This window comes from Mucor mucedo (assembly GCF_025094135.1).
Source record: "Mucor mucedo strain NRRL 3635 chromosome Unknown EV154scaffold_17, whole genome shotgun sequence".
In the NCBI taxonomy this organism is placed as follows: domain Eukaryota; kingdom Fungi; phylum Mucoromycota; class Mucoromycetes; order Mucorales; family Mucoraceae; genus Mucor; species Mucor mucedo.
In genome coordinates this window covers 220,572-234,282 of record NW_026252301.1, presented here as the reverse complement: position 1 = coordinate 234,282, position 13,711 = coordinate 220,572, and the positions used below count along the sequence as shown (strand labels likewise).

Here is a 13,711-nt window from a genome sequence, read left to right as displayed (position 1 = left end):
GTTAGTTTGCTGTCGTCCGGCATCAGGTGACAATGGCGTGTTTGATAAGCTTTCTGAATTGTTGGTTTTTGGTGCAAGTTATGCACGTGTATTAGTAATCAGCACAGAGTGTAAATAGTTGAACGCATTACTTAAAAAGTCAAGCCTATTTATGTATAACGCCTGTTTTTAAGGTTATTGTATGACATTTACCTGCAACACCATGGGGTTATTGTTTTTATATGCATTGCGCCATTATCCTTATTTTATAATGAAAAATGCAGGGCGTGCATAATCTTTTACTTTTACACGAAAAAAAAAAAAAAAAAAAAAAAAAAAAATGCCGTGAGTGAGTGAGAATATGGTAGGACATTTTATTATTTAATTTATTATAAAGAAAGGATTTGGCAAGAGGGGATAAGTAATGAGACGTTGCCAATGAAGTTTGCTTTTGTTTGTTTTGGTTTAAATTTGTACATTAAATATATACTGGCGTCGGGTGAAAAAAAAGTAATTCTATTCTACTTGTTGAAAGAGATTTCTGCCATACACGTCTTCGACTTTAATGACTTGTGAGGGGTGACCCATGAGAAAAAATGATTGTGCAATTTCTTGACTCTTTGCACTAGAGCTAACAATGACGTGATTTGAAGTGTTGGAATCGAAAAGAGGCACAATATACTTGAGCAGAATTTGGATAATATCGTCCATTGTGACATCCTTCATTGATAATTTAGTAACTTGCTTTATAAAACTGGTTATATATTATACCTGAACAGCCTTGAAGAAATCACGTTTTTGCCTTTTGCTTTGTCGTAACACCTTGTTTATAAACGATTGTGCTGCAGCCACTTCTCGAGTGTTTTCACAATCTGCGATATCAAAGATCACGCTACTTTTTGCACCTTCTAAGGCATATGCATCAAACAATATCTCTCCGTTGGCTAATTGATGTGTTGCGTTTTTGACATGTTCAAAGGCACTGAGGATATTTGTAGATCGAAGTATGCACAGAGATATTAATCCAGCCTCAGTCAAATTTGATAGCCAACATTTGTAAGCTAATCCAAGACCACGGACAAGACGTGTGTAGACACCTTCCATTGCATGTAGCATTTCCATGAGTACTAACAATGGTGGTATTTCTGGGGAGTCGAAATCAGAAGGTCCTTTGGCGGAATGAATGGAAAATGAACTTTCCGTCGATGGTAGCACTACAATTGACGTCTAGTAGTGCAATGGGTTTAGTTTATTTTTCTTGAAAAAATAAATAAATGATTTAATGCAACTTACACAATGACCAGGCCTTCGGCCAAAAATTCCAAATGCATCTTTTGATCTAATTACAGGTGGTAGTGATTTAAATTTGCCCTGGATATGTAATAGGTGTTAGGGCGAGATGATTGATTTGCATGTGTGTTTCTATACCTGACAGCGTTTCCAAGATTTAAACACACTCTTTGGTCTTTTGAGGTTTAATATGTTTCCCATCACATGTACTCGCAAATTCTCACCTCGACACACTATAAATTGAATGTTAGAAATAAGAAAAAAAAAACAAATAAACAAGATTTGCTCTACTTTACAAATAGATCTAAAATCATTCATATCCTGTATGACTTGATTTGGGTTCTTTCTCAGATTTTCTAATACCCGAGGAAGAAAAGTATCTTGATACAAGTAACTACAGGAGGCTTCTGTAGACTTTGTAATATCCGTGTGAATAGCACGAATTGTCCAGTCGGTGACTAATTTTCCACTCCGTTTTGCTTGTGGAATATCATTGAGTGTTTTATTTACTGCTACAACAAGTCTATTTATTTAACGTTGCCGTTAATATAACTTGTGTGAGTGTACGTTCTCTCTCTAAAATATACCTATCATGAGTGAATTGAATGTTCCACATAAGATGTTGTAACCAATTTACGCCTGCGGCATATTTTTTAGCCTAAAAAAAGTAAATAAACAGATTTTTAGACATGACATTCTAACTAGAAACACTTAAAAATTTCTTACTTCGACTTTGATAGTGACCACAATGTACTCACGAAACGCAGCTTTGTAACCCAAAGAAGCATCATACGAAATGATATCCAAGTCTAATTTTTGAATAACATCATCGTGATTGATATAGTTTGTATTGCCGATACAAATGGGCGAAGCGAATATTGTGTCCATATACATTCTTCCATACGGTCTTAAATGAGAAGGCATAAACGATGTGTTCATGTACACAGATATAGTTACAAAGGCCGATGGAATATCTAATAAAAGATTAGCTCGAGTTGCTGGGAGAAAAATAAAAGGTGAAACAGATAAAAATTACATACGGTCGTATTGGATAAAGTAAGGAATATCCTTCACATGACCGTCTCTACTGACATGTGCTTGGACACGGTTCCTGGGCAGAGAGACAGCCCGTTGATTGTATGGGTTGACAGCGGTCAACACTTCAATGGATGATATACTGGAGACGCTGGGTATAGGAAATCCTTCCATGATTCTAGATGGAATTTGGGCTTCATTCATGCGGTTTGCATGGTCTAATTTAGCACCCAGCACTTTAAGGCCTTCCTCTCCAAGCATCGCTCGTTGCGTCTCTGTTCGCTTTTGCTCATCTTGTATTAATTCTGTGGACATAGATATTGAAGGTTTACCGATAAGGGCAGTGTAGGCAGCATCGATATAAGTTCTACAAAGTAATTGAGTAGTACTATTAGTCCTGAACACTTGAGACAAATAGTGTAGTATAATAATTACTGCTTCAAAAGATGCAACCAATCCTCTTTTGTAAAATCTACCAAGACGTCCAAATACTTTGCTTGTTGTAAAGCATTTACGAAATCGTCACTACCAATATCTCCATAAAGACAAGCTAAAAGAATAATGTTATTGAAAATAACACAGTATAAAGATGTCACACAAATCATACCTGTGATTGCCGGCAGAGCTACCATATATGTAGCCTGAGTTTCATATTCATCAAGAAACTATAAGACAAACAAGGATGTTATTGTTAAAGATCAACAAGGAATAAGAGCAATGTGTAAGTTACCTTTAATTTTTCTTTTCTGATCAGTGCAATCATTCTTTCCATGTCAATACTTTGAGTATTTACGATTTCATGCAAAGTAGAAATCAATGTTGGCACAATCTCGTCGGCTTTGTTCAAGGGCACATTCTGAAAACTGGCAGTGATTGCCATTCTACTTCTTTCGGCAAATCTAAAGTCTAATTCTGTACAATAAGGATCGTTTCTTTCTACAAATACTTTTTTCAGGGGAGCGATTGGGGTGTCACTGAGATAAGCATTCAACATATGTATGGCTTGGATCTGTAGAAAAGCATTCCATTTGGGACCTAGCCAGGTAACAGTAATTTCACCCATGCTATTTTCTTCGCCCGGAAAGTAAATAGTTTCAATGTGATCGCTTTGTAAATCCGGTATGTGTGGAGCAGGCATCCAAGGCTGTTTTATGGGACATGGTAATGTGTAGTTATGTCTATCCAAAATTGCTTTATCGATTTGTTCCAGAGTTGACAAGAGATGAACTTGATCTAATTTTCCTGTTATGACAATCACCAAGTTATCGGGTTTATAAAACTGATTGTGGTACTGTCGGACTAGATCAGAAAGAAGAATTATTATTTTTTGTTTATTATGAATTTTCTTGTTATTATTACTTGATTCAATTTTTAGAGTTCGAAGGTTCTCCATCAAACCTCCAGATTCGTTCTGATATCCACTTTCTTTAGGATAGATTAAATGCTGCAATCTTCGTTGCATTCGATCGTTCATTGAATTCTCGCGTGCTTGCATTTCACAGTAAACAACCTGAATAATTATAACGTTAAACATTTAGATTAGATTATTTATTTCTTTTGCAGACTTACACCTAAATGGAAAGCAAAAGAGGGGTAAGGATAGTCAAAAATTAGCCGTAATCAAAAATTTGTGTAATGTTATACACGTACCAGCGTCCTCTCCGTTCTGATCGATATGATGAACTTCCGTATAGAAGCCCTCATCTGTTAATGTAGGAAATAATATATGATCTACATAAACGGGTAAAAGTTGCAGAAATCCATCACTTCCAGCCGTTGTTATGGCTACAAAATAAATATGGTTAAGCTTGCAGGCTGTAAATCTTGAACATGTACTACTTACTATAACAAGTGTGATCAATATCTGTCCACGCGTTAGTTCCGGGAGCATATGCTCTTGGAGCAAGTGAATCAAGCGCACCCTATGGATTTCATTGTTATTTTTTTTTAAAAAAAGTAATATGATTGTATCGGTTGTTGGCATACTTTGTATGGATATTTCTCACTACCCAGAAATACAAGACTAGTAAATAAAAAAAGAGCGATTAGATAGTGATATATGTTATATTCTGGAGTGCGTACTGCTCAAGTGTGTGCGGACATCCATCGTCGTTCATTACTGTTTAGAGAAGAAGAAAACAAGGGGAGGGGGGATGATTAAATCGACACGTTTCATGGTTGTTTTCTTTTTCTTTTTTTACCTTTGGTAGCTAAAGCAAGGAATCCACTGACAAGAGGACCTATCAAAAAAAAAATGCATTAGCCACAGAGTGACATGTGTCATCATGAGGCTATTACCTTCTACATCAGCATGAACAGCTGTTAAACCCGTTTTTGAACTTTTGTATCTTTTCACTTGAATTGTTTCACAAGGATCAACAGGAAATTGACCAAAACTTATAAAATCATCTGTCACGGTCGGCGTCATTTCTATATCTCTCCTAGTTTTGGTGTGTGAGTGTGTGTGTGTATGTTCTTGCAGAAAAAAAAAATAAAAAAATAAAAAGGAGAGAAAAGAGCGTTCAAAAGAGAACAACAACAAAAAAAGGGGTAAAATAATAAAAAAAAAAAGATGTGATGTCAAAAGCGTGGGTGTGATGTAACCATCAAGGTTTCAAATTTGTCAAAAATTAATGCAAGGGATTCTCATGGATAAAACTGTCTTGGATAATTTTTTTTTCTAATTTCCCTTTTCCCTTCTAGTAAAAGAACAAAAAATATGTCAATCGATACAAGTCAATTGAAATCCATCTTCAATTATGAAGAAAGCAACAAAAAGTTGAAGGGAAAGGTGATTAATATCGTAAATCAGATTCCTTACAAGTGCTTGATCAACAATCATGATATTGAAGACGAAGATTTGCTCGAGAAAATAAGATTGGCCAACCTAAACAATCAGGAATCTCTGGATGCTACACCAATTTCTCATCTAGAAAGAAGAAGACGTTCAACTGTCGCCGCCCTTGGTCAGACAAACATTTGGCATTTGTCAACTCGAAGAGGTCACTCGGCAATGTATGCCGCTCTCGATTCTCTTAAAAAGGATTACCGAACCCTTTACATTGGTGGTACCGGGTCTATCACCACAAACAACGACAAGAAATTGCCTGTAGAGGTCGCCACAATTGATGATGAAGAAAGAGAGTCTCTAAGACATCTGTTACGCTCCAGATACGATATGGTTCCTATCTTTGTAGATGATAAATTATCTTTTGGGCACTATGAAGGTTATAGTAAACAAGGTAAAATATCAACTATGTGTCACAGCGGACATTTCCTAATATAGATCAACCGGGACTTTTTTTTTTCTTGTTAGTTCTTTGGCCATTAATGCATTATTTGATGTGGTCGGATAAAGTGGATGAACTCAAGTTTTGGGACGATTATGTCAAAGTCAACGAATTGTATGCTGCAGAAGCCATCAAAAACTATGTAGAAGGAGATATAAGTAAGCTCAAGTGCTAAACCATAATTATCGTGTATTCACCATGTGCATGTAGTTTGGGTGCACGATTATCATTTAATGCTTGTTCCACAAATCATTCGTGCTGCTTTACCAAGCGCTCCCGTCGGCCTATTTCTTCATACGCCATTCCCCAGTTCTGAAATATTTAGATGTCTCCCTCGTAAGTCCCTGCTTTTTTTATTTGGTATAAGTCTGTTGAATTTTCTTTATTAGATCGCAAGGAAATTTTGACTGGAATTCTGGGTGCTAATGTGGTAGGGTTCCAGACTTACAATTACGGTCGTCACTTCGCCTCCAATTGTACTCGTATTTTAGGTTATGAGTACACACCTTCTGGCATTATTGGGAATGGCATTCTGATTCAAATAGGCGTTTTCCCTATCGGCATCGATGTGGAACGAACACGCTATCACTGTCATCGTCCCGGTGTAGCCCCCAAAGTAAAAGCCATTCGTGAAAGGTACGCCGGAAAGAAAATTATTATCGGAAGAGATAAATTGGATCCCGTCAAAGGCGTTCTGCAAAAATTAGAGGCGTTTGAATTATTTTTGAAAGACAACCCCGAATGGCGTGAGAAGGTAGTGCTCATTCAAGTCACTTCGCCTGGCGTTTTAAACTCTTCAGAGCTTGAAAATAAAGCATCCGAAATTGTGGGTCGTATCAACGCCAAATATGGATCCTTGGAGTTCACTCCCGCTAATTTCTTTAATCAACATATCGATCGTGATGAGTATTATGCCTTGCTTCAAGTGGCTGATATTGGCTTAGTCACACCCGTCATTGATGGCATGAATACAGCCAGCTTTGAATATATTGTCGCACAAGAAGAGCATCACAGTCCACTTATTCTGTCAGAATTTGCTGGCACCGCCCGTAGTATGGGTGATGCTGTTATTGTTAACCCATGGAATTTCCCCGAAGTTGCACGTGCCATTGCTGAGTGTTTGTCCATGAGTGACGAGGAGAAACTATCAAGATACCAGGTGAGTTTATTTTATTTTCAAATACGTCCAAGTGTGTAGTTACTCATAATATGTCAAAGCAACTCCAACAATTTGTCAATTCCCATACCGCTGGTTTCTGGGCAAGATCGTTGATTAATGGATTAATAAACGTGCCCAAAAATATCTGGGCCAGCGCTTCTCCATTGAACGTCACCAGAGTCAAGACTGAATATGAGCATAGGAGAAAATCTGCATTTTTCTTTGATTATGATGTAAGATGGAACAAAAATTGATGTATACGTCTTTTTATTTATCGCAAAATGTATAATAGGGAACTTTATCGCCAATCTGTACCGATCCTGAATTAGCAAAACCATCAGACGAGTTACTTGAGGTTCTGACAAAACTTGCGGGAAACCCTCAAAATGTAGTTTGGGTCATTTCCGGTCGATCTAAGGTATACAAATTTAAAGATATTAAAAAATATTCGCTCTAACCATATCATTGCTCTTCAAAGCATTACCTCGAAGAATGGCTAGGACATATTCCCAATCTTGGATTATCCAGTGAGCATGGTTGCTTTATTCGAGACCCTAAAAGTGAGACATGGGTCAGTATGCTTGAGAACGTCGACATGTCTTGGAAAGATGACGTAATGGAAATATTTGAATACTACACTGAGCGTACGCCAGGTAGTTTCATTGAACAGAAAGAATGCTCTTTAACTTGGCATTATCGTAAAGCCGATCCGAAATACGGGTAATCTCGAAAACATTTGAAAAACAATAATAATTCATGTATATTAACAATAGATAATTAGGGCGTTCCAAGCCATGGAAATGCAAAACCATTTGGAACAAAGTGTGGTCGGTAAATTACCAATTGAATGCATCACGGGTAAAATGAATGTAGAAATTAGACCAAGTCTTGTCAACAAGGGTGTCATTATTAAGCGCGCTTTGACGCAAAATCCCGATGTTGAATTTATCTTGTGTGCCGGTGACGATAAAACGGATGAAGACATGTTCCGGACGCTGGAGAGAATCGAATTGGGTGGAAATCCAATCCTTCAATTTACCGTGTGCGTGGGTTCTCATAATAGGAAAACCTTGGCCAACTGGAAGGTGGATTCAAACCAAGATTTTATAAGGGTCTTGAAGGAATTAGTTTAATAAATTTTTTTATTGTTATTTATGATATGAAGAATACAATTTTGTATATTTATAATCGTATAGCATGGTACAGCGCTTACAACACACAGTTGAAAAATAGTGTTAGAATAAAAACAAGAAAAGATGGAGAATAATAGAAGTGAAACCGCAAATTACTTTAATAAAGTAATCTTGTAGGGAGGAGTAGCCTCCAAAATTATTGCAATAACTGAAGATTCAAAATAGCTCAAGTCTATCATTGCTTTCACTGATGTATACTACGGGTATTATGTATTCTTATCGGAACGTGGCGAAGTTTGAATAGTGTACAAATATGTTTATTAACCTGCCATCTTAGTGTACGCCTGTTTTATATTTACATCGTTGTCTAAATCTATGAAAATCTGGGTTTCATGTTGCTGGATACCATTTGAAAGTAGACTTCATCTAATTAGGTCATTGAATATCAAAACTTTTAACTTTTTTTTTATAGCATTTGTGTCAATGACAAAGACATTTTAGTAAGCCATGATTTTTACTGTTCAAATATAAATTTTATTGAACTTTCAAGATATTTTATTTTTGCTTCCTAATTTTCGTAGCATGAGTAAGGTTGGAAACTACGCAAATTAAGAGTATGTATGAAAGAAGCGCGAATTGGAATAAATTGGCCAATTGAAAGGTGCGTGAAATGATTATATTACAAGTGCAGGGGGATTATTTAAAACAGTGCGAATTGGTGCCGTGAGCACTGTACAACAGAAGCTGATAAGAAAGGCTTTTATGGGTGCACAGGACAATGTTCTAAATACGGGTATTTTGTTTTGTTTAGTATAAATTTTTTTTTATATGAAGCATTGTATTATAAACTCCTTACTTGTCATATGCAATTCGGATCCACAGACGGCACAAGAAGTCCTTGCGTTTGTTGTGGCGGTTGAACTTGACGTGGACTGGACCATGCTTGTTTGTGCTTGTACTATTGGGTATGAATACTTGATCACGATGGTTGTTCTAAAAAAAATGCTTTCCATTTTGTGAAATGTAGAGAAAAAAATGCGTATGTCGATATAAGATAAGGAGGAGAAAAGAAAGACAGATATCAATTGGTTCTTTTTATATCGAAAAAAAAAAACGTTTATCTATCCAAAAAACACGAAATATAATAATCGTTACAATATTGAGTGTTACCATACTCTTATCGATAACAAAAACTAAAACACAACAAAACAACAACAAAACAGAGGCATTTCACAGCATTTGCATCGACCTTTATACCTTTTTAGACATCCCCTTCCTATCATTGAACGTACGAGTTGATCCGATACAACATAAATCAAGATAGTATTGTTATTTGTTATTTCAAACGTAGCCTGAATGACATTTTATCCAAAAAAAAAAAAAAAAAAAAAAAAAAAAAGGTAGGTAGAGGGTATTATAATATTTTCCATTGAGTTTGTTCGATCTTCTCTTTACAAGAGTAATGAACAACTACGCCGTTTGGAAACACGGCAAACACACTGAATAATCGTTAGACTCGGATTTATAATAAAATTACACATGAAAATACCTATTTCCGATTCTCTTGTTGCACTGAGGACACATACGATCATCTGTGATTTTGACAGCTCTCGACCTATAAAACATGAGCTGCTCTTCCACTTGAATTTGTTCGGCTTTTAATAAATTCTTGACAATCAAGTCCATGTTACGATTCTTGTTGGTCTCTCGAATGTATTTTTCAAAAAATGGAAATAACCCATGTAATTTGGTTGGTGTAGGCAAGATGGCCAAGACCTCGCTAGCGTTGATATGGGAACCGTGATGCGCAAGCAAATCTAGTGCGGGCTCGGTAAGTGGCTTTTGATTGTTACTTGGCTGCAGATATACTTTTAAGAGTGTCAAATACATTTTTTCTCCCTTGACGGGATCTTCTTGATACACCTTTGTACAGTATCTGTAAAAGAGTTAGTAAGGGAGGTAATGCTAGGTGGCAATTATACCGACTCTTCTGCCATGACGTAATTCTTGAGCTTGTACACATAGATATCTAGAGCTTGATCGTGTTGCCCAATACGGCTCAACAGAATGGCACGTTCCTCAAAAAGGTCTAAAATAACAAGTAAGTACATATTTGATTGTTATCTTTTGTATGTATACCATCTATGGGTAACCGAGATAATATCTTTTCTGCTTTGTAATGCGATGAGTCGGTTAAAAACGAGATAAGTCTAGATCGTACACGATTTTTCTTTTCTTTATCAACTAGTATAAACATATCAGCCACTTTTTTTTGGTAACTGGAGAAACAAATTTACCATCGTCCTTCTTATCAGCATTAATTTTGTCAAGATAAGCAATTACAAGCCTATTATGAAACTCGGGCGATTCATCATGTAACTCCTCAATGATGTATTCGAGATACTGAATTGCAAGATCGCTCGAAATGGATTCCAAATGTTGTAAAACTTTCTCACGAGGAAAAGTTTCTACCTCTGCTAAATCATCGATAAAAATCTTTCAATCTTTTTAGTAACCAGGTTTTTTTTTTTTTCAGGTTCGGATAATCCCCATGCTTACATCCATGCCGTGTTTGGGATCTTTCTCCAATACCCAGCGAGAATACTTTAATACAAGTTCAAAATAATCCAAGCCCAATCTTTGTAAATAACGGATTGTTGGCAGTACTCCTCTTAATGGGCCATCGGTTTGCTTTCCTAACCTTGAGTTTGATTCATTAGTTGGAAATGATCTTTCTCTCCCTCTACCCCCTTTAAATTAAAACCCCCCTTGCGGTCTTATCTTACTTTTCCAACAGGTCTAATGCTCTTGCATGTAATCCTTTACAATTATAAAGATCAACAAGTTCCTTGTATTTCTATAAACAAGATTTTTTTCTTTTAATTAAAGAAATGTCTCTTAAGAATTCGTTTAACTTACCTTCTTATCCATCAGAATAATTTCACATTCTTCTACATCACAATGATTTTGAACACGAAGTAATGGTCCCACAAGCGCATCGTTGGTCATCATGTACGACTTTAAAAGCGAGGTATCTACTAGGGTAGCTTGGTAAAGCCAGTCATCATCCTCTTCCACATTTGAAGACTTGTCTGAAGACGTTTTGGTAGATGCAGGTCGCTGAGTTAAGCGCCTAGCTAATTTCTGTCGCTTATCGGTAAGATAACGGATCAGGTAGGTGACAGCATCACGGAGATTGAGTCCGGTCAATGGAACGGTCTCACTCTTTTTAAGATGGCTACCACTATGATGACTTGCCACAGTATTGGCACGACTTTTTATTGAAGCTCTACTGGAAGGTCTATCATGATGCTCTTCCAGGACGTCTTTACGCTTTTTGGTATGCGTGGACATGATGCTGACATTATCGTCTTCCTCATCGTCTGCATGCATGGACCCTGATTTCGCCAGAGCACCCGAGATCATTTCGGGATACAGGCTGATTACTTCTGCCGGTGGTGTGTCGAGTTCTTGGAATAATCCTAACGCTGTATCGTACTCTCCACAACGGAATAAATCATGCGCATAAGCTGTTCGAATCGCGTTTAATTTCTTTTCCTTGTTTTCAACAAGAACTGCATCAATCTGATCCAAGAGACTGACAGCTTCTTTATATTCCTGCTTTTCGACCAATTGATCAATCTATATTATATGTATAATTAGTCGTGTGATGATGCTTCTTCAATAAATCTATTATACCTGGGATGAGAAACTATATGGTGTCAAGCGGTATATTTGAGAGGTACTAGCAACATAGACCAATTTTCCTTGGTTTAAAAACCTTGCATTTGATAATTCAATTTGTTGAACAAGAGTTAATGTTTGAATGTTTCGCACCTCGACATGTTTTGGAAGAATTGCAATGACATAAGGGTAAGAGTAACCGATTTGTTCGGGTGTACCTGACCACTCAATACCAACTTTCCGTGTAGGTGTACCATCCAAACCCAAAAAGATACTGACATGATCTCGAGCCAGCAGCATCTCATTGTTCGGGATTTTTGTAATCATGGGTTTTCCTCCTCTCGCACCAATTGACATGTTATAGAGACTGTTTAGGGTACTCATGGGGCCTGCCTCTGCGACGCCCGAGGGAGCAAATAATTCGGTTAATTGTCCCTTTTCTACATCCATCAATGCATACTCGGTTGAAAATCCTAAGCAAATCTTGGTTGTTCCCACCCAAGACATGGCTTTAATACGATCTGGAATATTCAGCTCCTACAATAAGGTTTAAGTATTTCTTTATGCATTTGTCAATGCCCTTTGTTCTTGTTTCGCGTGTTACCTTCGTTTCAAAAAACTCGGTATCTTTCCATACAAATACCAATAACTTCTTTCGGACTGCTACTGCGAGTCGTGTTGTTAAAACTGGAATTTGTTCTTCGGGACTCATTTCAACCATGGTTTGAATGGCAAAGAGATTAGCCCCCTTTGTCTTTCCCAGAGCCATTCTCAATTCAAACGAACGCAAGTCATGAAGACTTACCAACCCATCTATGATGAATGTTAATCACACATGCTTTTCTAAACCCTGTTGTATGTGTGTACCTGAAAGTGAGACGAGTACATCGATTTCCTTGATAATATCCAGTTGTTCAATAGGTCTTTTGGAGAAATTCTTGATGGTTTGTACAAGAGTGACTTCAGGTACCTCATTATTATCGGCCACTGTTGAGAAAATAAAGTTGTAGGTTGAAAGTATAATAGGCTATTTGTGGTAAAATTACCTAATGGTTCTTTGGTATCGTATACAAGTAATTGTCCAACACCTGTACCAATTAAAAGTCGATCACCTATACATAATGTCTTTAGTAACTCTCTCCTTGACTTGTGTTTCATGAGTTGTTTCTTACCGTGAGCAAAAATAGACTCGATGCGAGTTAATTTATCCACAACTGTGGTTACTTGAAAAGCATCGTGCATGTTCTAACTACTGCCCTAAACGTATGTGAATATATAAAGGAAAAAAGAAAATTGAAAACAAAAAAAAATCCCAAGTTTCATGTTGCCTTTGTAGAGGCAAAAACCTTCGACGTCATCGCTTACTTGGAGTAACACATACGTGAGTGAGCGCGTTTGAGCATTTCTGTAGCTTTCTTATTTCATCAGGCGCACTTTTTGTGTTATGCATAATTGTAGACATAAAAAACGGAGTCATGATGATACTTCTATGAGGAAAACAAAAAAAGACAGCTCATATAAAACTTGTGTTACTGGTAAAGCCTTATAATAGATTTTCATGGGGAAGGGGGGAGGGGAAATGAGTCTAAGCATGGTTCAGGTAACCATTGTTTCAAGTATAATAAGAATCAATCAGAATAATAATGTGTAACTATAGGGAGAACTATGATAAAAAGGAGGATTTTTATAGTACACTTTTTTTTTTAGTGTTACCGCAATGTGTCAAAAAAAAAAGAGAGCCCCTCTTTAATCAAGTAACGCGAATTTTTTTGGATGTTTATGTACACAAATATATGAAAATCTTGTAAACACGTGTCTTAACCTTTTTGCATAAAGTCTAGAATATGCATACAGGATATTGACAGATAGGACAAAGCCTGTTCTTTTGCCATCTTTCTTACTTGCAAAAGCATATCTTTTTTTTATTTTGAACAGCCGATGAACATGTCTTTTATCAGAATGACGGATAGATAGGCAAAAAGAATAATAAAGGTCAATGTGTTTTTGAACACAAACACAATAGAAATTGCAATTGTAAATCTTTACTCCTTATTTAAACGAGTATGAGGGATACTTTTTATTCTTTTTGAAAATGGCTGTAATTTTTTTAATGCTCAGCTACTGACGGGGTATTTTTCAAG

General features: G+C 36.7%; 3 protein-coding genes across 3 annotated transcripts; 1 reads left to right on the top strand and 2 right to left on the bottom strand.

Annotated features, from left to right (window-relative positions):
- Positions 1-329: 329 nt before the first annotated feature.
- On the bottom strand, positions 330-4,842 carry EV154DRAFT_498722 (Metalloenzyme, LuxS/M16 peptidase-like protein). Its single transcript, XM_051600392.1, has 18 exons — positions 4,603-4,842; positions 4,506-4,544; positions 4,387-4,423; positions 4,291-4,327; positions 4,148-4,226; positions 3,953-4,089; positions 3,664-3,814; positions 3,035-3,603; positions 2,912-2,969; positions 2,740-2,854; positions 2,310-2,671; positions 1,996-2,243; positions 1,857-1,927; positions 1,566-1,792; positions 1,408-1,502; positions 1,273-1,350; positions 751-1,206; positions 330-699 (listed from the first exon to the last, which is right to left on the bottom strand). The coding sequence occupies exons 1-18, from the start codon at positions 4,730-4,732 to the stop codon at positions 496-498; spliced, it is 3,093 nt and encodes a 1,030-aa protein (XP_051460844.1). The 5' UTR covers positions 4,733-4,842; the 3' UTR covers positions 330-495.
- Positions 4,843-4,876: 34 nt separating this feature from the next.
- On the top strand, positions 4,877-7,886 carry EV154DRAFT_459450 (glycosyltransferase family 20-domain-containing protein; the record flags this gene model as incomplete). Its single annotated transcript, XM_051597483.1, has 8 exons — positions 4,877-5,546; positions 5,621-5,752; positions 5,805-5,930; positions 5,984-6,753; positions 6,813-6,986; positions 7,046-7,171; positions 7,232-7,473; positions 7,535-7,886. The coding sequence occupies exons 1-8, from the start codon at positions 5,024-5,026 to the stop codon at positions 7,884-7,886; spliced, it is 2,445 nt and encodes an 814-aa protein (XP_051460843.1). The 5' UTR covers positions 4,877-5,023.
- A 1,376-nt stretch (positions 7,887-9,262) lies between these two features.
- Positions 9,263-12,926, bottom strand: EV154DRAFT_498705 (CNH domain-containing protein). The gene is made up of 13 exons (XM_051600391.1): positions 12,743-12,926; positions 12,617-12,682; positions 12,438-12,557; positions 12,175-12,383; positions 11,586-12,107; positions 10,806-11,528; positions 10,673-10,743; positions 10,446-10,587; positions 10,184-10,382; positions 10,026-10,121; positions 9,873-9,975; positions 9,436-9,822; positions 9,263-9,385 (listed from the first exon to the last, which is right to left on the bottom strand). The coding sequence occupies exons 1-13, from the start codon at positions 12,810-12,812 to the stop codon at positions 9,301-9,303; spliced, it is 2,793 nt and encodes a 930-aa protein (XP_051460842.1). The 5' UTR covers positions 12,813-12,926; the 3' UTR covers positions 9,263-9,300.
- Between the last annotated feature and the right edge of the window lie 785 nt (positions 12,927-13,711).

Bases quoted from the DNA above. Each gene is read 5' to 3' on its own strand.
- EV154DRAFT_498722 (XM_051600392.1), bottom strand. From the start codon at position 4,732: ATGACGCCGACCGTGACAGATGATTTTATAAGTTTTGGTCAATTTCCT. The intron at 4,328-4,386 runs GTACGCACTCCA...TTTATTTACTAG, and splicing joins TGTCCGCACACACTTGAGCA to TCTTGTATTTCTGGGTAGTG. The intron at 700-750 runs GTATAATATATA...TTATCAATGAAG, and splicing joins ATTTCTTCAAGGCTGTTCAG to GATGTCACAATGGACGATAT.
- EV154DRAFT_498705 (XM_051600391.1), bottom strand. From the start codon at position 12,812: ATGCACGATGCTTTTCAAGTAACCACAGTTGTGGATAAATTAACTCGC. The intron at 10,383-10,445 runs GTAAGCATGGGG...AAAGATTGAAAG, and splicing joins ATCCCAAACACGGCATGGAT to ATTTTTATCGATGATTTAGC. The intron at 9,976-10,025 runs GTATACATACAA...TTGTTATTTTAG, and splicing joins ATCTCGGTTACCCATAGATG to ACCTTTTTGAGGAACGTGCC.